General features: G+C 45.0%; 1 protein-coding gene across 3 annotated transcripts in view; it reads right to left on the minus strand.

Annotated features, from left to right (window-relative positions):
- LOC106577160 (sodium/calcium exchanger 1) overlaps positions 1 to 24,740 on the minus strand; it is a 205,246-nt gene that overhangs the window by 48,722 nt on the left and 131,784 nt on the right. For 2 of the 3 annotated variants that reach the window (XM_014154971.2, XM_014154970.2), the window contains exon 3: positions 1,473 to 1,579. In XM_014154971.2, coding sequence (XP_014010446.1) covers positions 1,473 to 1,579 — 107 coding nt within the window. Of the gene's footprint in view, positions 1 to 910; positions 1,015 to 1,472; positions 1,580 to 24,740 lie in introns of all 3 variants that reach the window. The other variant, XM_045700982.1, reaches the window with a different exon arrangement.

The following is a 24,740-nucleotide window of genomic DNA, read 5'->3' on the forward strand; positions in this document are numbered from 1 at the left end:
ATTAGTCAGGTTGTCGTGGATCCTGAGGATGGGGGGGGTTCCTTGTTTTGATCTTCATCCTGTATTTATGTTTTATTAAACCTCACTCTTTGATCAGTGCATCGTAAATCTCTATCGGGTTGTATCGTAAACGTGGAGTTATTAACAGATAAATCGCGAGTGACATTACTAGGAACATTTCATATCCATAAATGACGGAGAAACAGTTAGGGGTGGACCAGTTATTAATGTTTCAGAGTTGAGATTGAAACTAAAAGGGTTTTTGTGAGGTACTAAGGACAAACTGAGTGGAGCACGCACACACACACACACACACACACACACACACACACACACACACACACACACACACACACACACACACACACACACACACACACACACACACACACACACACACACACACACACACACACACACACACACACACACTCTTTTGGCCAGGAGCGGTGGGTGGTAAAAACAATCTAATATCTACCATTATCTCCACTTTTTCTTCTGTCATTCCTGCTGATGAATATGGGATAGAGAAACTTGGTGGGAAGGATATCCTATAAATATCCTATCATCAGAATGCAACATTTTAGTCAAGCACATGTCCACTAATGCACTAGGGCCCTTGAGGACAGAGTTGGACAAGCATTGTTTTTGTAGGCGTGAATTGTTAAGGCCATTGGACCCAGGAAGTTGAGCAAAGTGAGAATAGCAGTTAGCCAGGAGGGAGAGAGCAAGGGAGGAAAGGTGCGAGTACACTGAGTCAAATAGAGACTTTGGAGGTGGAGGAGAACAGATTAGAACAGAAAAGCGAGGGAGAAAGTAACAAAGTAAAGGAGGAGAGGATAAAAGACAAGAGGAGAGGAGCCAAGTGAGCTCCGACCCCACTGTGTTTAGTTGGTCAGCTCTCTCACACCTGTCCAGCCTCTCCTTCTCCATTGTGGCGTCTGCAGCTCTAGGGTGAAGTAGCTGTGTTTATCATACACCTCACGGTCAAGTATTTTAATGGCTATGGTCTTCCTGCAGGGACACAAAACAACAACGTAGGGGAGTTGGAACCATGTATGTTAAACACACACACACACATAAGCACAGGCACAAGGACACACACGCACAATCACACAATCACACACTTGACCAGTCGTGGGAATGAGAGGTGGTGGTGACACGAGGTGGGCCGCTGCACGTTCACTTCTGCTGAGGGCACACTGAGTGGGAGAGGAGCCCGCTGCTTGGTGTGTGTAACTGACAGTCCTACTCTGTCCTGTGGTGATATGAACTAACAGCAGACTCTCCTGGCCGGCAGTCCTACTCTGTCCTGTGGTGATATGAACTCTACACAGCAGACTCCTCCTGGTGCCCCCTGCTGGTGTGAACATGCAGTGTAGTGCAGTGCAGCGGACGCCGGGCCCAGGGTCAGAGGTCAGGGTAGAGGGGTCTGACCCCCCGACCTGTACCCCCCAGGACTATCTCCCCACCTTTACTGTCATTGGTCTCCATCAGGCGAGGCTCTCCCATCTCCAAGTAGAAGGTCTTGTTTTTCTCATACTCCTCGTCGTCAACGATTCTGACCTTGATCATTTTGCTGAAGGAGGAAAAGAAGAGAAGAGAAGGAAGAGACAGTGAGGAAACGACAGGTCGGAGTATAAAAGGAGGAAACGGAGAGAGAACAGAACAGAACAGAGGCAGGCAGCAGGCAGACAAATCACGCTGACATCTGAAAGACAACAGGTGTAGAGGAAGATGAGTCGAAAACTGAGATGATTTTCTATGTTTTGATCAATGAACGGAAAAATGTCACTCGAAGGAATAACATCACAATAATGTATCAGGCTCAAACCAAGCAATCACATTCTGACAGCACTCTGCCTAATCTCTCATCACACTTTATGGTGATATTGACTGTTTAATTCCTGCTATACACACACACACACACACACACACACACACACACACACACACACACACACACACACACACACACACACACACACACACACACACACACACACACACCTGTTGAAGTGGAGCGTCAGGTACTGACTATTTCTAAGTAGATCTGAGTGTGTAGGTGAGGTGTCCTAGCTGTGGTCCAGCCCTGAGAGGGGTCTGACAGACAGACAGACTGATCCTAGAAGTGCTGAGCTGGATTCTGTCTGACCCAATGCAGCATCACCCACGGCAACACAGTGGGATACTGTGCTGTATGCAAAACACCTCTCTTCACAAGAGGTCACACTCTTAATCATTTCATAGTTATTCTAACACATCACCACCACACCACTCACTGATCTAAAAGCAAATATCATACATTTACCTGCAAAAACAGAGACCCAAACATTACAGTTACACCAACTGTTCGCTTGGTGCAACCGCCCCCAAAGTCTCCCTGTCTTTTAAAGAGACTTTGCAGTGTATGTTTTGTTTACATCCAAAAAACATGCTGAAAGGGATAGCCATCTAACTCCATCTACCTGTAGTGTTGTCTGTATAGGCTGGAAGTGTACTGACCGTAAGACTCTGTGTTGTTTACTGAGAAAACAGCCCTGTAGTGTTGTCTGTATAGGCTGGAAGTGTACTGACCGTAAGACTCTGTGTTGTTTACTGAGAAAACAGGCCTGACCCCCATAGCACTACATTCACCTGCTTTAAATGCAGCATTTCCCCTAAAATGTAAAGTACTGCTTATTATTCATTGGGTGTGTGGGAGTGTGTGATTCTGGGTGTTGCATATTAATGTTGAGGCTGAAATGCTGAAGGACAACCATTTTAATTTGTATCTGTATTTCTTACTCCCCATCTGACCGCCTTCTCCATCTTCTCTGACCCCCTTCTCCCACCTCTCTGACCCCCTCCTCCTTCCCTTCTGACCCCCTCCTCCTTCCCCTCTGACCATCTACTCCCTCCCCATCTGACCCCCTCCTCCCTCCCCATCTGACCCCCTCCCCTCTGAACCCCTCCAGTCTGACCCCCTCCTCCCTCCCCATCTGACCCCCTCCCCCCTCCCCTCTGAACCCCTCCAGTCTGACCCCCTCCTCCCTCCCCTCTGAACCCCTCCAGTCTGACCCCCTCCTCCCTCCCCATCTGACCCCCCCCTCCCCTCTGAACCCCTCCAGTCTGACCCCCCTCCTCCCTCCTCATCTGACCCCCCTCCTCCCTCCCCTCTGAACCCCTCCTCCCTCCCCCTCTGAACCCCTCCTCCCTCCCCATCTGACCACCTCCTCCCTCCCCTCTGACCCCCCTCCTTTCCGACCATCTCTTCCCTCCCCTCTGACCCCCTCTAGTCTGACCCCCTCCATCTCCCTGACCCTCTCCTCCCTGCCGTCTGACCCCCTCATCCCTCTCTTCTGACCCCCTCCTCCCTTCCTCTGACCTCCTCCTACCTCCTCTCCATCGACAATGGCGTGAAATCCCTCACTCTGTTTCCCTCTGCAAGGCCCTGAATTGTCCTGTTACTCAAATAAACCTCTCCTTGCTGGACATTTTCCCCAACATCCAGACATCCAGATACTCCCTTCTGCTCTATAACCAATCAAACGAATCCAAAACACATCCTTAACACCTCCCAATAACCTCCCTCGCCCCATAACGATCCCAGCTCCACCCCATGGCATCTGTAACACCTCCCAATAACCTCCCTCGCCCCATAACGATCCCAGCTCCACCCCATGGCATCTGTAACACCTCCCAATAACCTCCCTCGCCCCATAACGATCCCAGCTCCACCCCATGGCATCTGTAACACCTCCCAATAACCTCCCTCGCCCCATAACGATCCCAGCTCCACCCCATGGCATCTGTAACAACACTAAGTGACCCCCCTCTCCCCTCAAACATTGAAGTACTTCCTCTCCTTAACAATACCCACAGAACACACCACTGCCAACTCTTGTAAAGGGAGACAACGGATTACATTTCACAATGAATCCAATGTGACAGAATCAAACTGTTGACCTCTTTCTTGATTAATCAAAGGCTTGAGTAAGTCCCAGTGTTGGTTTTGGCAGCGGTCTTGGACAGAGTCAATAGGCTGTTATCAGGAAGGGCAGTAGCTATTGGTTACAGATTTGGACCAGGGCCTAATCTCTTCCTATTGGTCCAGGAGTGACCAGTGGTGATATACTGTAGTACTAATGACATGGACCCTGAGGCAGACAGGAACTATGTATACGATAAGCTGGTCCACAGAATCCACACAGTGAAATAACATTTCATGTTGACCCTGTGCCTTATAAACATCGTAAAATCTGTGAAATCACGCTGGCTGTGTGTATGTGCTGTTCATGTTGGGAAGGCTTTGAGACTCAGAGGCAAATCAAATCACAGATGTCCTTACAGTTTGATTGGTCCCTCACTGGGACTACAGTACAGTCAGACTGGAATCACAAAGCTCCTGGTAGGGGAGACCTTCAGAAAATGGCTCTTCCCTCACCCTCACCGTTTCACAGGCATTACAATCATTTCCCACTCCTCCACTCAGAGAAGAGTGGTCATTGCTGTACATATCAGTAGTCAGGGTCTAGAACCAGCTGTATGAAATGCCCCTTGAGAGAGGCAGCATAGGATGTAGTGAAAGAGAGAGAGGCTGTGATTTAGTCTTTAAATTACAATGTCTTCACAGCTGTTCGTTTATGTGACCAATATAAACATTGTGGTCTCTCTCTCTCTCTCTCTCTCTCTCTCTCTGCCATACCAACTACTGCCCACTTTTCCACTTTTATTCACAGACACTGTATTTTCAGTGATCTAGTATGTTATTTGTCTGGCAGATCAACATTTATTGAATAGTGAAAATCCATCTGTTGCAGGGATTGATTCTACGGCCAATCTGTCACTGGTGTCACTTGGGAGGAGAGGTGGAAAGTACATCGAGTCACAGCCTTAAAACTGTCATGATTCTCTCCTACGCAGCACACACCACCCAGCCACAGAGAAACCCAATCTGTGGGTTAATAAGTAAGCGAAAGGCTTTTAACTCATTCCTTTCAATGACAAATTCATGCACTCTACAGTACATCCCTGGGTTGTCACAGCAATGCGGTGTTTGGCCACCAAAACAGCTCTAGTGTAGATTGTTTCCAGATCTTGGCAAAATGGTTCAGGGCTGTCACAGTATAGTACACAACTAGGTTAGGAGAGAATAGGATAGATCTGTGTGTGTGCAGCGCAAAGCTAACCCCTAGTCCCTTTTGGCTGAGTGTGTGTAAGTTTGAGTGTATGTGTGGATGTGTTTAACTATTCTTGTGAGGCCCAGAAGTCCCCACAAGAACAGTAAACAAACAAAAATTGGACCAACTGGGGAGATTTTGTTGGTCCCCACAAGGTCAAATTCTATTTCTAGGAGGTTTAGGGTTAAGGTTAGAATTAGGGTTAGAATTAGGTTTAAGGTTAAGGTTAGAATTAGGGTTAGAATTAGGTTTAGGGTTAGGAGCTAGGGTTCATTTTAGGGTTAGGAGCTAGGGTTACGTTTTGGGTTAAGTTTTTGGGTTAAGGTTAGGGTTAAGGTTAGGGTTAGGGAAAAAGTACGGGTTTGGGTTAGGGTGAGGTTTAGGGAAAATAGGATTTTGAAAATAATCCTCTCACACTATCCTTGGGAGCGGTTTTTGATGGTGGCCATTTCCTGTGTCAAATCGCACTCTACAGGCCTCATGGGTGGAATGTTATTAATATTTTTCATAATTTCATAATTTATAAACATAGTTAAAAAAAAAAAATCTAAAATCCAGTATGTCAAACGGTTAAGTTATATTTCAGTCATCTGTGATGTATATAAAGTGTAATATTGGGATTCAAACTAAAAATGGAATACATTTCAACTCTATATCTGACATGGTACAGGTGTCTTATTGTTTTAAGTCCATAACTATGTGTGTGAGGTGGATACTTTAGTTTCAAAGTAGATTTGGTTAAGACCACCAAGAACCTCAATGTGGATACTTTAGTTTCAAAGTAGATTTGGTTAAGACTACCAAGAACCTCACTGTGGATACTTTAGTTTCAAGGTAGATTTGGTTAAGACTACCAAGGACCTCACTGTGGATACTTTAGTTTCAAAGTAGATTTGGTTAAGACCACCAAGAACCTCACTGTGGATACTTTAGTTTCAAAGTAGATTTGGTTAAGACCACCAAGAACCTCACTGTGGATACTTTAGTTTCAAAGTAGATTTGGTTAAGACCACCAAGAACCACACTGTATGTGAGGTGGATACTTTAGTTTCAAAGTAGATTTGGTTAAGACTACCAAGAACCTCACTGTGTGTGAACCTGATTTAACCCACTGCAGTAAAAGGATACTCAATCTAAAGGCTTCTTCCTACAGAGAGCCTACAGTGTTAATATCATAGCATCGCGTCCGGGAGACACTAGTGTCTAAGGAATATGCCCTGTAAAGAGTGTGACTCGCATCGACACACACACACACACACACACACACACACACACACACACACACACACACACACACACACACACACACACACACACACACACACACACACACACACACAGGTGCTTTTCAACTCAGCATTGGGCTAAAGGGACGCCAGCTGACATCTCCTCACATGCCTAATGGGAGAGATAGAAATAGACTCAAAAACCAGCTAACGGAAGGAGAGGACTTCAAACTAGCTCACACAGACAGACATACCCCACAGACAGACATATCACACAGACAGACATACCCCACAGACAGACATACCACACAGACAGACATACCACACAGACAAACATACCACACAGACAGACATACCCCACAGACAGACATACTACACAGACAGACATACCACACAGACAAACATACCACACAGACAGACATACCACACAGACAAACATACCACACAGACAAACATACCACACAGACAGACATACCACACAGACAAACATACCACACAGACAAACATACCACACAGACAGACATACCACACAGACAGACATACCACACAGACAGTACCTACAAAGCTAGACTTACAAAACCCACAGAGCCTCACTGCTTTACCTCAAACCACTGGTAGACTAGCCAAACGAAGTACTATCATTAACAGCCTCACAACACTTAGAAAACAACCTATGATACAGTAGCTAACAGTACACTATGCTGATGATACACTAATACAAATTATGCTACCACACACCAATCCAACTGTACAGTAAATCACAGCTCTCGCCAAATAGAGAGAGAGCAGAAAGAGAGCAGAGAGAGCAGTGAACAGGGAGAGAGAATGAAAGAGAGAAAGAGAGTGGGAGAGAGAGAAAGAGAGAGTGGGGAAAGAGATAAAGAGTGGGAGAGAGAGCAGAGAGAAAGAGAGAGCAGAGAGAGAGAGAAGGGGAGAGAGGGAGAGAGAGCAGAGAGAGAGAGGGGGAGAGAGGGAGAGAAAGCAGAGAGTGAGAGAGAGAGAGAGAGAGAGAGAGAGGCCCTGTGGCTTGTCCAGCTTGTTGCCATGGTGCTATGAGCGTTAGCAGGCAGCATGCAGGCAGCATGCAGGAGCTAGGAGTTTCCCCTGTCACACACAGGAAGCAATAAAACACACAACAGAACGGGACGTATTTGGATCGGAAAATTCAGGTTAGAAGGGAACACATTTTTTAAGCTGGGAAAATGCAGTGTGTCAGAATAGTGTTCCTCAGACTTTTCACCTAGTCTACACAGCGTTCCGTCACGTTGACGACACCAGGTCCTGGTACTGGTACTGTGGTTTACAGAGACAATTTAATGGCCCAGTAATAAAACATACACCAATCCTCATCTAACGAAACCCACCAACAAGTAGCTCTGTTTTCATAAGGATTGGCCTTTGGGGCGGCAAATCCATTAAATGTTTGTGTTTGTGCAAGCAGATTGTGGGTGGGCGGATTTTAGATTCAGACAAAACAAAGGCGTGTTTGTGTATGTGTGTGTATGTGTGTGTGTATGTGTGTGTGTTAGCGTGGGTGCAAAGTGTGAGTGTGAGTGTGGGGGTGGTCTGTTTTCATGTGCAGTTTCAAAAGACACATCTAGTCTAATAATCACTCTGTATCGTAACCATGGACAAAAACCACAGCTCTCTCAGGCACAGGACGACAGAAACATTGCTAGTTTTTAACTGGCAATCGCAACAAGTTACCCCATTGATAGCAATGTCTCCAGCTCGGTTTCCCCTTTAAGGCCTAAAAGACTTTGGCTTCTATTCGTTTTCTACTGACAATTGTAGTGCCAGGATGTTGCTTTGAGCATTTGAGGATCATTCTACCTGGAAATAATGCAGGTTAGCATTTTACATCATGAATCTTGTTCTGGAGGCAGCTCTGCAGAGTGGTCACTCGCTGGCACAGCCACAAAGTCATAGAATCTGATTTTAAACCTAACCCATTACCTTAACCCAAACCTTAACCACATTGTTAACCCTAACCTTAAATGAAATCCCAAAATAACATTTTTGTTTTCATACATTTTTACAATATAGCCAATTTTGACTTTGCAGCTGGCCTATCTAAGGGGAAATCTCTGCCTCCAGGACAAGACTCATGACAATATTGTCAAACTGCGGAAAAAACACTAAGAAAGAAACTGGGAAAAAAGGCCCACAGTAATGGGCTCTTCTCCTTTCCCCCTTCTGATAACCAGGCGGCGAATCGCATCTCTGCATGTCTGTCAGACATATCAGTGTGGATGACGGATCACCACCTCAAGCTGAACCTCGGCAAGACGGAGCTGCTCTTCCTCCCGGGGAAGGACTGCCCGTTCCATGATCTCGCCATCACGGTTGACAACTCCCTTGTGTCCTCCTCCCAGAGTGCTAAGAACCTTGGCGTGATCCTGGACAACACCCTGTCGTTCTCCACTAACATCAAGGCGGTGACCCGATCCTGTAGGTTCATGCTCTACAACATTCGCAGAGTACGACCCTGCCTCACACAGGAAGCGGCGCAGGTCCTAATCCAGGCACTTGTCATCTCCCGTCTGGATTACTGCAACTCGCTGTTGGCTGGGCTCCCTGCCTGTGCCATTAAACCCCTACAACTCATCCAGAACGCCGCAGCCCGTCTGGTGTTCAACCTTCCCAAGTTCTCTCACGTCACCCCGCTCCTCCGCTCTCTCCACTGGCTTCCAGTTGAAGCTCGCATCCGCTACAAGACCATGGTGATTGCCTCACGGAGCTGTGAAGGGAACGGCACCTCCATACCTTCAGGCTCTGATCAGGCCCTACACCCAAACAAGGGCACTGCGTTCATCCACCTCTGGCCTGCTGGCCCCCCTACCTCTGAGGAAGCACAGTTCCCGCTCAGCCCAGTCAAAACTGTTCGCTGCTCTGGCACCCCAATGGTGGAACAAGCTCCCTCACGACGCCAGGACAGCGGAGTCAATCACCACCTTCCGGAGACACCTGAAACCCCACCTCTTTAAGGAATACCTAGGATAGGATAAAGTAATCCTTCTAACCCCCCCCTTAAAAGATTTAGATGCACTATTGTAAAGTGGTTGTTCCACTGGATATCATAAGGTGAATGCACCAATTTGTAAGTCGCTCTGGATAAGAGCGTCTGCTAAATGACTTAAATGTAAATGTAATGTAATGGAACAGCAATGTTATAATGTGCAGATCAATACTGAAAAGCAAGGCCTAAAAAGTCCCTGAAATGATTATGGCATATGACCATTAGAGAAACCGATTAGACAGTACGATAGATATAAATAGTCTTCTAATATTGAACGAGACGTATTATCATGTGAAACCGACTGCATCTCTGTTTTTAGAAATTCTTCACTTATTCAGGAGGCTAAATGAGCATCCTTCCTTTCTCAGAGCAGCTGGTCATTTCTCAGTCTCTGGCGGGTTTTTTCTAAGGTCTGTTTTTAGACTTCTCATCCTTATAGATGGCTGCTTCATGTCTTGAGTCCAATCTGCCTGTCTGCCTGTGTGTCTATATTTCTGTCTCTATGACTGTTAGAGAATATTAACGACGGAGTCTGTGTATGATAAGTAACCAGTCTATTAACTTTTATGAACTTTCCTCTCTTTGGGAGGTAGTTTCTCCTCGGTCTCTGAACATGGCCCAGACTGTATATTTACAGAACATGATGCGTCAGACCCAGCCTCATCCTGTGTCATGGAGGACCATTCTGCCAGTGAAAACTCCCATATCTGTCTGTCCTCAGGTTTATGACAAGGCCTAATCACTACAATTTGTGTTTAAAGGTGGCCAGAACCAGAATGATTCCTCTCTCTCCCTCCTCTCTCTCTTTTTGTCTCTGTCTCTCTCTCTCTCTCTCTCTCTCCTTCTCTCCTAATATGGAGTTGTATCCCGGAGAGAGGGAGAGGATCCCAGGGAGTCCCCAGATCAAAGTGTTAACAACATCAGCTGTAACATGGCCAGCCAGGAGGTGAACAGGCCGACCAGCAGAGCTGACTGTCTAAGACAGGTCAGCTCCCATGTAAGCCGCAGAACACACACACGCACAAAAATTATCTCCTTATCCCACTCGCATGCACGCACCCACACACACAGGTTTCCAATCAGTGTTTAAAAGCCCCAGACACCGGCTGGGATTGAATCTGTGTATTTGTTTCATTAGACCACAATATGAAGAGCCTTTGTGATTATGGTTTTATCACACAGAAAATCTGATTTTGAATAAAGTATTTTGCTCCAACAGTGCAGTTTAATAAATTCCCAGGGTACTTGTTTGAAGGCTGGTTATCTGAATGTGTCTGCTTTATGCAGACTTACTTAGGAAAAAGTCCTCGTCTAGTTGTGAAGAAACGGTTCACTTGTTCAGATTTTAGTGCTAACAGTTCAACATTTCCCTGAGTGGAAAGCCTTGTTAGAGCAGGGGCTTGTGGGAAATGCTTGTGGCCTGCTGAATCCCTAATCAGAGCCTTACATAAACGTTTGCTGTCCCACTTTTACAACACACATCTAATGCATCAATCCAGTCTCTGTCCTCCTCTAAAAGTCAACCCCATCAACCCCAGCCATCCCCACAGTGTCACCCCCTCCATACTCCTCCTCAACACCAGGGTGCGATAGTGTTAAACTGATCAACCACCAGCACATTTACTGTAGTCCAAGTCAATCACCTTGATCATCATCCTGAAAGCTTTTACAAGGAGAGGACACATCTCCAGAGTTGAGATTGGCTCCGTCGGCCAATAGTAACTAAAGTTTTCCCTGGCTGGGTGTAGAGAAGGCAGCTGAATAGCTGGGCTGCATATGGGCTGGCTGGGACTGTCTGTACAGGGCGAGGTGCTCGTATATTGTGCTAATGTTTCAGCTGACAGGATGACTAGGAGTCCAGTTATAACATATGGAACTGGAAGAGGCCCGGGGGCTCCATGTCTGTCTACTGCTCTGCTCTGACATGGTCAAGGTGACATCCCTACTTAACCAACTCACAATGTAACACAACACATCTCTACCAACGTAACACAACACATCTCTACCCATGTAACACAACACATCTCTACCAATGTAACACAACACATCTCTACCAATGTAACACAACACATCTCTACCAATGTAACACAACACATCTCTACCAACGCAACACAACACATCTCTACCAATGTAACATAACACATCTCTACCAATGTAACACAACACATCTCTACCAATGTAACACAACACATCTCTACCAACGCAACACAACACATCTCTACCCATGTAACACAACACATCTCTACCAATGCAACACAACACATCTCTACCAATGTAACATAACACATCTCTACCAATGTAACACAACACATCTCTACCAATGTAACACAACACATCTCTACCCATGTAACACAACACATCTCTACCAATGTAACACAACACATCTCTACCAATGTAACACAACACATCTCTACCAACACAACACAACACATCTCTACCCATGTAACACAACACATCTCTACCAATGTAACACAACACATCTCTACCCATGTAACACAACACATCTCTACCCATGTAACACAACACATCTCTACCAATGTAACACAACACATCTCTACCAACGCAACACAACACATCTCTACCAATGTAACACAACACATCTCTACCCATGTAACACAACACATCTCTACCCATGTAACACAACACATCTCTACCAATGTAACACAACACATCTCTACCAATGTAACACAACACATCTCTACCAATGCAACACAACACATCTCTACCAATGCAACACAACACATCTCTACCAATGCAACACAACACATCTCCAGCTGGCAATACCAATGGGAGTCCTGTCGAGTCATGTCATGTCCTGTTTTTAGACAGATACTGTATTCCTGTCATTGTAGTCAAGGTAAACTATTATGAGTAAAGCCAACAGTGGTTTATAGACATAGTTAGGGGAAGAGGAGTTTTTTTATTACCAGGAAAAATAAAACTTGGCCCTAGCCAGGACCAACTGTGGCCCTAAAGGGTAAAACAGAGCTCCAGGGGCCCAACGGTCTCTCTTTTTTTAATCAAAGGAGAGACAGTAAGAAATGGCTGTCGATGTTGTCCCAGATCAGGTGAATTCTCTGACTGCGTATCATTGGGACCCATTCTGGGCCTACCAATTAAACATCATCAGTTGGCATCAACCATCATTAGGCCAAGTAGGTCAGAGCAGAACAGAGCTCCCCAGATGACATGAGCCCTGGACAGAAGGAAGGACGGAGGGCGTTCTCGTATGGAACCTTACAGAAGACACCATGGTCACTCTGAGCAGACACGTAAATGAAACACAACATGGACACAGAGAGGGACTACTGGTTGTATCGATCCAACCAACCCAAGGAGCTGAGATAGTCTGCTGTGTAGGCCTGCTACATACATGTCCCAATAGAAGTGAATAAATTGTGAAAGATGAGACTGCCATTGGTTCAATTACTGTGTAATACTTCTATAAAATGTAAATAAGCCAACCAGGACTGTTGGTGATTTCTCATCCACAGTCCCAAAGGAGTTTGTTAAATTGTCTCGGGCATTTGGGCACACGGCCGCCAATATGGCAACAACTCCTCCCTAGAATCAGCACTGGGCCTGACTAGCATCCACACACACACAGGCCAAAATAGAACAGTCCGGCGTTACACGGCTTATTATCATTGAAACCAGCAAATTTGTACCCGTCACCCTTAGGACTGACATGCTGGGTGCGTGTTTGACCGCAAGTGTGTGTGTGTGTACAAGTGTATTGTGTGTGTCCGTGTGTATGCACTGTGTGTGCCTGTGTGCATGTCAGACCTCTTGATCCCAACTGGCTGTGTAAAATCATTAGATGGACCTGGCAGTGCCAGAAATCCATTTGGAATCCTCAGATTAGTTCCCCCCATAGCTACCCTATTTGTGTCCTCATCCAAATTTTCCAGGATGAACGTATACATATAATCTCCTGCCCTGCTTCATCCCCACAACCCGTGACAGAGAAGGCCTCCAGGAAATAATGATCAGGAGATGGGGAGACAAATGGTGCTACTCTGTGCTTTTTTCTCTAGAAAAGCCAATACTTGGCTAGTTACATTTAATTTAGCCCTAAGTCTCCCAAATGGGAATATGGATTCTCACACAGTAATGCCATGAGAAGAAAGAGAGAGAATAAGAAAGAGAGAGAGAGAGAGATAACGAGAGAGAGAGAGCGAGAGAGAGAGGGAGAGATAACGAGAGAGAGAGAACAAGAGAGGGAGAGAGAGAGAGAGAGAGAGAGGGGAGGGAGGGAGAGATAACGAGAGAGAGAGAGAGAGAGAGAGAGAGAGAGAGAGAGAGAGAGAGAGAACAAGAGAGGGAGAGAGAGATAACGAGAGAGAGAGAGAGAACAAGTGCGGGAGAGAGAGAGAATAAGAAAGAGAGAGAGATAGATAGAGAGAGAGAGATAACGAGAGAGAGAGAGAGAGAGAACAAGAGAGGGAGAGAGAGAGAGAAAGAGAGAGAGAACAAGAGAGAACAAGAGAGAACAAGAGAGAACAAGAGAGAGAGAGAGAGAGAGGGGAGAGAGAGAAAGAGAGGTGTGGAGTGCACGAGACACAACGAGCGGAGTGGAGAGCGAGAGGACGGGAAAGTGGAATCAGAGAGAAAGTACAGTAGTTATAACAGCAGGGTTTTGTAAGTCAACTAATTGATGTCTGTTTAGGATTCTGAGCAGCACTGGGCTTTTGTGCTGAACGGAGCACTTCTTCTGTTGGAGGGAAATGACAACTTTACTGGCTACTGGGTCAATGCCAGAGCTCTCCTACACATCAGTGGCAGCTGGGGCAGCAGCGGCCGGTCGAAACCGCAGTTAGGGGAGGGAGGGAGGAGGGAACGGGGGGGTCGGTTAAATCATCAGAAGCAGGGCTCTGGTTAGTCCAATCAGTTAATACTTTGACCACAGTTTCATTCATTTCCTCCTATTTTACTGTCTCTTGTTTCCTACATGAGTCACTGAATACTAGTCCTCAAGAAGAGACTAGAGTATAACAGCCCCATATGACAGGAAAGGACTTGTAATAAACTGTCCCTAGCTGACCTTTCTGCCTGTCTGTCCCACAGTAAGGTGAGGTCTGGACTGAGGTGCTGTCCAGTATAGAGGGATGTAAAGTCTAGAATGACTGGAGCTACAGCAGTGGCTGATACATGAAAGCAGGGGGATGGAGGGAACACCAATAGACAGACACTGGCTGATTGAATCACGGAGAGAAAATAGAGCAAAGAGTGGAAAACAGTCAGCCATTATTCAACCTGTCTACACACATACAACACACACACACACACACACACACACACACACACACTAGGCTCTCATTTCTTGTGACGCTAGCATAACAGAACACACACATGCTTCATCAGCCGCTGCAGGCCAATATGGCCGGCCATGCTGAAAAAACGAGCACAAATCAATTATAATCTGGGTATTGACAAGCAAGCTTACTAGAGAAACAGAGAGACCAGAGCAGAGTGCTATCCAATCTTACTAGAGAAACAGAGAGACCAGAGCAGAGTGCTATCCAATCTTACTAGAGAAACAGAGAGACCAGAGCAGAGTGCTATCCAATCTTACTAGAGAAACAGAGAGACCAGAGCAGAGTGCTATCCAATCTTACTAGAGAAACAGAGAGACCAGAGCAGAGTGCTATCCAATCTTACTAGAGAAACAGAGAGACCAGAGCAGAGTGCTATCCAATCTTACTAGAGAAACAGAGAGACCAGAGCAGAGTGCTATCCAATCTTACTAGAGAAACAGAGAGACCAGATCAGAGTGCTATCCAATCTTACTAGAGAAACAGAGAGACCAGAGCAGAGTGCTATCCAATCTTACTAGAGAAACAGAGAGACCAGAGCAGAGTGCTATCCAATCTTACTAGAGAAACAGAGAGACCAGAGCAGAGTGCTATCCAATCTTACTAGAGAAACAGAGAGACCAGAGCAGAGTGCTATCCAATCTTACTAGAGAAACAGAGAGACCAGAACAGAGTGCTATCCAATCTTACTAGAGAAACAGAGAGACCAGAGCAGAGTGCTATCCAATCTTACTAGAGAAACAGAGAGACCAGAGCAGAGTGCTATCCAATCTTACTAGAGAAACAGAGAGACCAGAGCAGAGTGCTATCCAATCTTACTAGAGAAACAGAGAGACCAGAGCAGAGTGCTATCCAATCTTACTAGAGAAACAGAGAGACCAGAGCAGAGTGCTATCCAATCTTACTCCAGGTATTGATCTCACTGGAGGGAATTCCGACCAGAGTTAAGCGTGCGTAAATGGAAAGGAATTCCGTTTTATGCACCTTTCTCTCTTCGTGTATTCTGACCTTGAAGTTAAGCATGAGAATAGCCTGCTATTCACCAGCTATTTGTTTGGGGTGGAGATGGAATAAATGAAGCTGTGGAGCAGGTGTGTCTACAGATACACCGTATTCTGACCTTTACTCATAATTCCACCACCTTTATGCGTGATGAAATGAAGAATAAGGTCGAGCAACCTGTCGGTTCCAAGTGGAATACCATCTACTTTCTTTTCAGATAGAAATAACACCATTCCCCAAGAACTGTCATTTACAACTTGATAAGAGCTATTGATAAGAGCTATTGATAAGAGCTATTGATAAGAGCTATTGATAAGAGCTATTGATAAGAGCTATTGATAAGAGCTATTGATAAGAGCTATTGATAAGAGCTATTGATAAGAGCTATTGATAAGAGCTATTGATAAGAGCTATTGATAAGAGCTATTGATAAGAGCTATTGATAAGCGCTATTGATAAGAGCTATTGATAAGCGCTATTGATAAGAGCTATTGATAAGCGCTATGTAACTGAGTGAGCCGTTTGGATAAAGGGAATGTAAATATAAATGACAATTGTTTTATATATATTTTATCTTATGATCGCTGGAGACAAATGTGACACCAGTCACACGGCAGTAAACTAAAGCATATCAACATATCACCTTTTCCACAGTGTAGTTTATGAAATGCTGGCCTTACAACTTGCAGATACCCAAGCTATTGGTTTCTGTAGCCATACGCATATGACAGTATAGTGCCAAAGTTGACTTCATATTGATTTCTAGAATGTTTTAATTACAGTAAATGCCCAGACCTTTCAGTGTATTTTTTTTTGGACCATTTGTATCGTGTTAAATACTAGCCACTATCAGTTATACCAACATACATTTATAACTTTAGCCTCAGTTTCCTCACATTTTGCATCATTCCATTACATCGTTAGTTGACCTTCGTTTCCTCTGTCACGTTCATGTGGTTGTTCAGGATCACTAGCAATAGTGATCATATTAGATTAACGTATTCAGTTGAGACATGTATCCTATTTCAATCATCATGGAACACAGAGCAGATTTAGCAGTTTAAACCTGGAGTCTGATGCACAGTTCAAAGATGACTGGACCATTGTCATCGCAGTCCATTGTGAGGATTATTAGGGTAGATTTACAGGACCATTGTTCAACCCCTATTCTATACTTTTCTCACCTTCCAATATTTCATGGATGAACTTGAATATGACAACTTTCAGGATGAATAAAACCACTGTATTTTGATTCACCAATATATTTTGTGCATAAAGGCTCTCCAAACCTGTTTTTTATTATTCATAAATACTTTCCTAACCCTAAATAATATAGAAGATCAGAGTATTTTTAAATCTTCCACTTGGTGCTGTAAAGGAGATGAATATGAGTGTATTTACATGGCTTTCTTTCATTGAGCCCTTCTATTCTGAACCTTCTCTCTGTATATTATAGTATTCTGAACCTTCTCTCTGTATATTATAGTATTCTGAACCTTCTCTCTGTATATTCTACTATTCTGAACCTTCTCTCTGTATATTCTACTATTCTGAACCTTCTCTCTGTATATTATAGTATTCTGAACCTTCTCTCTGTATATTATAGTATTCTGAACCTTCTCTCTGTATATTATAGTATTCTGAACCTTCTCTCTGTATATTATAGTATTCTGAACCTTCTCTCTGTATATTATAGTATTCTGAACCTTCTCTCTGTATATTATAGTATTCTGAACCTTCTCTCTGTATATTATAGTATTCTGAACCTTCTCTCTGTATATTCTACTATTCTGAACCTTCTCTCTGTATATTCTAGTATTCTGAACCTTCTCTCTGTATATTATGGTATTCTGAACCTTCTCTCTGTATATTCTAGTGAGCCTGTCGAGAAAATGCTCATTAAAGAAACACCTTATTTAAAGGGATGGCTATAGATTAATGTACAGTAAACCCTATTGAATGATACCTCCACGAGAAATTCTGTTGGCCAGAAAGTGGGAGGATTTTCAACAGTTGAATAGAATTTATTCCTCACACAAGGGATCCATGCCTGCAAAGCCTGTTACACTCCTGCACACGATACGTCTGAATACCACCAAGTCTGAATACCAAGTGGGTAGGAAAGGCGTACATTTCTAAGTCTGAACCAGACCTTATCTGTTCAGATGGAATTAGAGTTCTTTCATGTGCGAGGCCAATGGCTGGAATAATGGAGTGGAGTTACTGCTGAATAGCTGCAAAAGCACAGATGGGCCTTTTAGGAAAACAAGGAAAACCTGATGTTCCCAGTTCCTTTAGATAATTCCTGAAAGGAAAAGCAATAGAGGAGACCTAGGCTAACTCCATACATAATGGGAATGAAATCTAGTTAGCCATCCCAGAATAGACTACACTAAGTCTGTTTGCTATTGATCGAGTAGGAATTTGCATGATACTGCCGATAAGCTGTGCATGGGCAGTCAGGCAGTCAGTAAGTCAGTCACAGAGTTGGATGGAAACACAACATAGTGGCAGAGATACAGTAGGGGGTTAAGACACAGTCTGTTGTGTTGCGTGATACAGTTGTTAAAGCTTCACAGCACATGGTCCCCCTCCCCTCTCATGATTCTTACATGTCGACTACTGACAGAATGATGTTCAACACATCAACACTGTTATACAATACAGAGGAAGGGGAGAGCGATATGGCACGAGAAGGGGGGGCAAATGGAAGTGAGAGAGGGAGACAGTGAAAGACAGAAGAAGGGAGGGAAGGATGGAGGGAGAGGAAACAAGTCAGAGGGAGAAGAGCTCTCTGCACAGATGGTGTGTGAAGCCTGTTAAGAGGACTGACGGCTGTCAGTGAGAGCTGCTTCTGCAAGCCTATAGATATTGACCCCACCTCTCCTCTCCTCTCCTTTTTTCTCTCCTTACTGTACATATCCTCTCCTCTCGTCTCGTCTACTCTCCTAACATCTCTGCTCCTCTCCTCTCCTTACATTTCCTTTCCTCTCCTCTCCTCTCCTTACATTTCCTTTCCTCTCCTCTCCTCTCCTTACATCTCCCCTCTTCTCCTCTCCTCTCCTTACATCTCCCCTCTTCTCCTCTCCTCTCCTCTCCTCTCCTCTCCTCTCCTCTCCTCTCCTCTCCTCTCCTCTCCTCTCCTCTCCTCTCCTCTCCTCTCCTCTCCTCTCCTCTCCTCTCCTCTCCTCTTCTCTCCTTTCCTTTCCTCTCCTCTCCTTACATTTCCTTTCCTCTCCTCTCCTCTCCTTACATCTCCCCTCTTCTCCTCTCCTGTCCTTACATCTCCCCTCTTCTCCTCTCTTCTCCTCTCCTCTCCTCTCCTCTCCTCTCCTCTCCTCTCCTCTCCTCTCCTCTCCTCTCCTCTCCTCTCCTCTCCTCTCCCTCTCCTCTCCTCTCCTCTCATGTACACGCATACAGTATAGTACATCCACTGGTTATCTAGCTAGCAGATGAATTTAAGATGGCCCTGTTATTCAACCCTTCAGCAGCATTCTGCATCATCTCTCCTGGACATGGTGACAGATACTGTATGAGCCACTCTTCTTTTCACCTGATGCTCAATTCCAGTCCCAACAACAACAGCAATGCATCAGCAGCATGCTGGAAATGTCAGTCATTCTCTCGGGCCGGAGACAGGACCTTTTAAAGAATACAATTTAGCTAAGCAAACTAAATGATCAGTTACGTAACGCCAGTGAATGTGAGTTTGCTGTCTGTTCAGAGGCACTCACAGTTCATAACAATACTGTAAGTGGACTGTTTTGGGGTAATGTCAACTCATCCTGTCAAACTCAACACAGTGAGACAGGGGAGGGGATCAATTCCGCAGTGTTAGCTCATACATTGCCACATCAGTTGCATTATATAATGTCAGCATCACTGTATATATCACTCACAGTACTGAGCATCACACGTCCCAGAAAGGATAAGCACATTGAGCAGGTCAGATATGAGAGTCAAATTAGGTCATTTCTCCATATAGTGAAAGAGACAGACAGACAGACAGACAGACAGACAGACAGACAGACAGACAGACAGACAGACAGACAGACAGACAGACAGACAGACAGACAGACAGACAGACAGACAGACAGACAGACAGATAAAGTATGAAATGTATGCATTCACTACTGTAAGTCGCTCTGGATAAGAGCGTCTGCTAAAATGTAAATGTAAAAATAAAGCTGGACCCCCAGAACTCAGTCACGTCAATGACTGTGTAAATACATAGAGAGAATCCCTGTCTCGAGGGACAGTGTGTGTAGTGCCAGCTGCTCACGACAGACAAACTGTCTCAATAGACCTCCTGTGTGTGTGTGTGTGTGTGTGTGTGTGTGTGTGTGTGTGTGTGTGTGTGTGTGTGTGTGTGTGTGTGTGTGTGTGTGTGTGTGACATCACATATAGATGGTTCTGTAGTGTCAGTGTGTGTAGTCTCAACTGTCTCAATACATCTCCTGTGTGTGTGTGTGTGTGTGTGTGCGTGTGTGACATCACATATAGATGGTTCTGTAGTGTCAGTGTGTGTAGTCTCAACTGTCTCAATACACCTCGTGTGTGTGTGTGTGTGTGTGTGTGTGTGTGTGTGTGTGTGTGTGTGTGTGTGTGTGTGTGACATCACATATAGATGGTTCTGTAGTGTCAGTGTGTGTAGTCTCAACTGTCTCAATACATCTCCTGTGTGTGTGTGTGTGTGTGTGTGTGTGTGACATCACATATAGATGGTTCTGTAGTGTCAGTGTGTGTAGTCTCAACTGTCTCAATACACCTCCCCAAGGGTGAGCCAGCCATCCAACTGCCTTAAATGCCCGATGCTGTCACGAATCCCACCGAAGGTAGCTCCCCTGCCTGTTCGGGCGGCGCTCGGCGGTCGTCGTCACCGGTCTACTAGCCGCCGCTGATCCCTTTTTCCTTTTCTGTTTGTTCGGTCTTATTGGTTGCACCTGTTCCCTGTTTTGTTTCTTGATTTGTGTGTTTTTAAGCCTGTTAGGCCCGCCCAGGTTTGTGCGGGATTACTTCTCTGTTTGTTGTTCGATGTGCTGGCTGGCGCCTTATTTCTCTCCGGACTGTTTTGCCCTGTGTTTTTGGGCTGGTCTACTTTGTGACGCGCCCTCTGTTTTTGGCGTGACCGTTTGGTGCCGGAGAAATAAAGACGTTATACTTACCCTCTGCTCTCTGCGCCTGACTCCAACCACCACTCCTAGGAATCCCTGACAAATGCAGCTGTTTTTATCTCAATATCAAATCATTTCTTGGTAACAATTAACTACCTTACTGTGATTGTTTACAATTAAAATGGATAAAAATAGCTTGTTAGCAAGAATTTTGCTGGTACTGTCTGGGAGTGGTCTGAGTGGAGAGGAGAAGAGAAACTGTTATTGGAAGACAGGTTCGGAACTCTCTTATTGGTCTATTAACCAGTTAACTGCATGGTGATGTCACCATGGAAGGCCAATATTCCATCCCTCCAACACAGGCTGTAATGTCAGGCGGTCTTTTCAAACAGGTCTTACACTAAAAGGGCACTATCACAATTCTACTGTATTATTCCAACCTCATGTTTTTGACTCTCTCTCTCTCTCTCTCTCCCTCTCTCCCCCTCTCCCTCTCTCTCTCCCTACTGTGTGTGTGTTTGTGTGTTGACCTATCTGTATCTCAGACTCCAAGGGAGTAAAGCAGTGCAATAGGAACAGGAGCCACGTTGTCTCTATGTTTTCCTCTCTCAGCCCCGTCTTACACTTCCTTGGTTCATCTCTCACTCTGCCTCTCTTTCTCTCTCTGTCTATAGTTTGTTATAAAGCAGCACTTTAGGGAATAGTCTTTGACTTTGAGTGGCACACTTTAAGTGACTTAATTAAATCTAAACTAGTTTCCACTCAAGGCAACAATGCTGTCAAAGTCCCATTAAGAGGGGCAGAGATAAGAGCACTTAAACATTGACGTGGTTTGTTTAGATGATCATTCATTAGTCATCCTCTCTCTCCCCCCAGCCTGAAGACTGAAGGCAAGAGCTGAATCTACAACATGGGAAGTTACTGAATCCAGCCCTATAGGAAATGCTAGAGGGAGGGAGAGAGGAGGGAGAGGACGGAGGGAGCGAGAGAGAATGGAGGGAGAGAGAGAGAGTGAGAGAGAGAACGATTGCTGCAGAGTGCCTGTGAGATAGTGGAATGGGGTCACCTTTGCACCTGTGAGTACAAACAGATGAGTCACAGTGTATCTCTGAGGGATTAGCCACAGATTGCTTTAGTAATGTGCTGCAGTGTACTGTATGTTTGAGTGTAAAAACAGGTCATGTTGGGCCCATTGGTGGTGGTCTGGTGGACAAGGTGAGTTAGCCGACATCAAGTACTTACTTTGTGAGGCGCTAGGCTAACTCTGTTTAGCATAAATCCAACTCATTTCTATTCATGACTATGGTAGCCTATAGTCCTTTAGCTCAATGTCTACATCGATGGGATGGTGGATTAACGTTCCCTTTATAGAGAGGGGGGTCAGCCAGTCTCCCAGCTCTGTCAAAACGAACTCCCATAAGACTACTCTACCAGCTCTGTCTAAACTACCTCCCATAAGACCAGTCTACCAGCTCTGTCTAAACTACCTCCCATAAGACCACTCCACCAGCTCTGTCTAAACTACCTCCCATAAGACCACTCCACCAGCTCTGTCTAAACTACCTCCCATAAGACCACTCCACCAGCTCTGTCTAAACTACCTCCCATAAGACCACTCTACCAGCTCTGTCTAAACTACCTCCCATAAGACCACTCCACCAGCTCTGTCTAAACTACCTCCCATAAGACCACTCCACCAGCTCTGTCTAAACTACCTCCCATAAGACCACTCCACCAGCTCTGTCTAAACTACCTCCCATAAGACCACTCCACCAGCTCTGTCTAAACTACCTCCCATAAGACCACTCCACCAGCTCTGTCTAAACTACCTCCCATAAGACCACTCCACCAGCTCTGTCTAAACTACCTCCCATAAGACCACTCCACCAGCTCTGTCTAAACTACCTCCCATAAGACCACTCCACCAGGAGAGTAAAGCCCAGTTAATACCTGGAGACGCTCAGTTCACACACATCAATCAGTCCATCAGCCTGGGAAACAACCAGGCCGTTGAAAAATGACAGTACTGCAGCTATTCTTCACTATAGACATGAGGGTTGTAGAAATACTGAAGCATGGTTGCAAAATAATATTCGTTTTAGAGAAGTCCTTCCCAGTTCCACCAGGTTCTCTCAATGAACAGCATTGACGTCATATGAGAGCTTTCCCCCCCTCTCTCTCTCTCTCTCTCTCTCTCTCTCTCTCTCTCTCTCTCTCTCTCTCTACACACACACACACACACACACACACACACACACACACACAATGTAATTGTTGTAGACCGGGGCTGCGGTGTGCCAGACACTCCAGGTGTGTATACAGTATCACACAACAGGTAGCAGTACTCAGGGGCCAGGAAGGGACCAGGGGCCAGGCTAGGGGCCAGACCTCCTCTGATGTGTAACTGCTATACGTCTGTCTGTTCACACATTCAAACATTAACCTCTCTTGCGTAGGGGGCAGTATTTTCACGTCCGGATGAAAAGTGTGCCCAAAGTAAACTGCCTGTTACTCAAGCCCAGAAGCTAGGATATGCATATAATTGGTAGATTTGGATAGAAAACGCTCTAAAGTTTCTAAAACTGTTAGAATAATGTCTGTGAGTATAACAGAACTGATGTGGCAGGCGAAACCCTGAGTACAAACCATCCCAAAAAAGAAAAAATCAGCCTACCACTATTTTCAATGGCTGTGACATTTATTATAAGGCGAAGTCCTCCCAGATTGCAGTTCCTAGGGCTTCCACTAGATGTCAACAGTCTTTAGAAAGAGTTTCAGGCTGGTTTTTGGAAAAATGAGCCATAAATGGTAGTTTATCTAGGTGGCTCCCATTTTGGCTGTAGTGTTTCCAAGCGCGTGGAAGACAGCGCGTTCTTTGGTATTTTTCTCCGGTAAAGACAATAACAATTCTCCGTCTTAAATTGTATCGTTTATTTACTTATTAGGGTACCTAAGGTTTGATTATAAATGTTGTTTGACTTGTTTGGAAAAGTTTATTAGTAACGTTTGGGATTCATTTTGTATGCATTTTGATGGAGGGAAACTGGGTGGATTATTGACTGAAGCGTGCCAGCTAAACTGAGTTTTTATGGATATTAAGAAGGACATTATCGAACAAAAGGACCATTTGTGATGTAACTGGGACCTTTTGGAGTGCCAACAGAAGAAGATCATCAAAGGTAAGACATTTTTTATATCGCTATTTCTGACTTTCGTGTCGCACCTGCCTGGTTGAAATATGTTTTTCATGGTTTTGTATGCGGGGCGCTGTCCTCAGATAATCGCATGATGTTGCTTTCGCCGTAAAGCCTTTTTGAAATCTGACACAGCGGCTGGATTAACAAGATGTTACGCTTTATTTTGATGTATTACACTTGTGATTTATTTTATTTTATTTAATTCTGTAGTTTGAATTTCGTGCTCTGCAATTTCACCGCATGTTGGCCAGGTGGGACGCTACCGTCCCACCTGCCCATAAAAAGTTAACCCACAACTATCAACTATGTTTACACAAACCATGCCTAACTGCCCTGTTATAACCTGTTTATAACCTGGTTATAACATGGAAGAGCAGAGAAGAACAGAGAAATACCCAGCAGAGACAGAGAAAAAAAGACTGTAGTACGACACACAAACTGTGTGTGTGTTTGTGTGTGTTTGTGTGTGTGTATTTGTGTATTGCCCACTACAGAGAGCCCTTTGCCACAGCAGGAACATCAGTCTACCCACTGCAGCGACTCACAGGGCCTTAACAGGCTTCTGATGCACTGTCAGAGAGAGCGTGAGGAAGAAAGAGAGAGAGAAAGCGACAGAGAGAGAGAGAAAGAGAGATACAGAGATACATAATCTCTACAGAATAATGCAAAAGGGTATCGTCACAGCCCTACTAATGACGCAGCGGA

Source organism: Salmo salar, chromosome ssa18 (genome assembly GCF_905237065.1).
Source record: "Salmo salar chromosome ssa18, Ssal_v3.1, whole genome shotgun sequence".
Taxonomy (NCBI): Eukaryota; Metazoa; Chordata; class Actinopteri; order Salmoniformes; family Salmonidae; genus Salmo; species Salmo salar.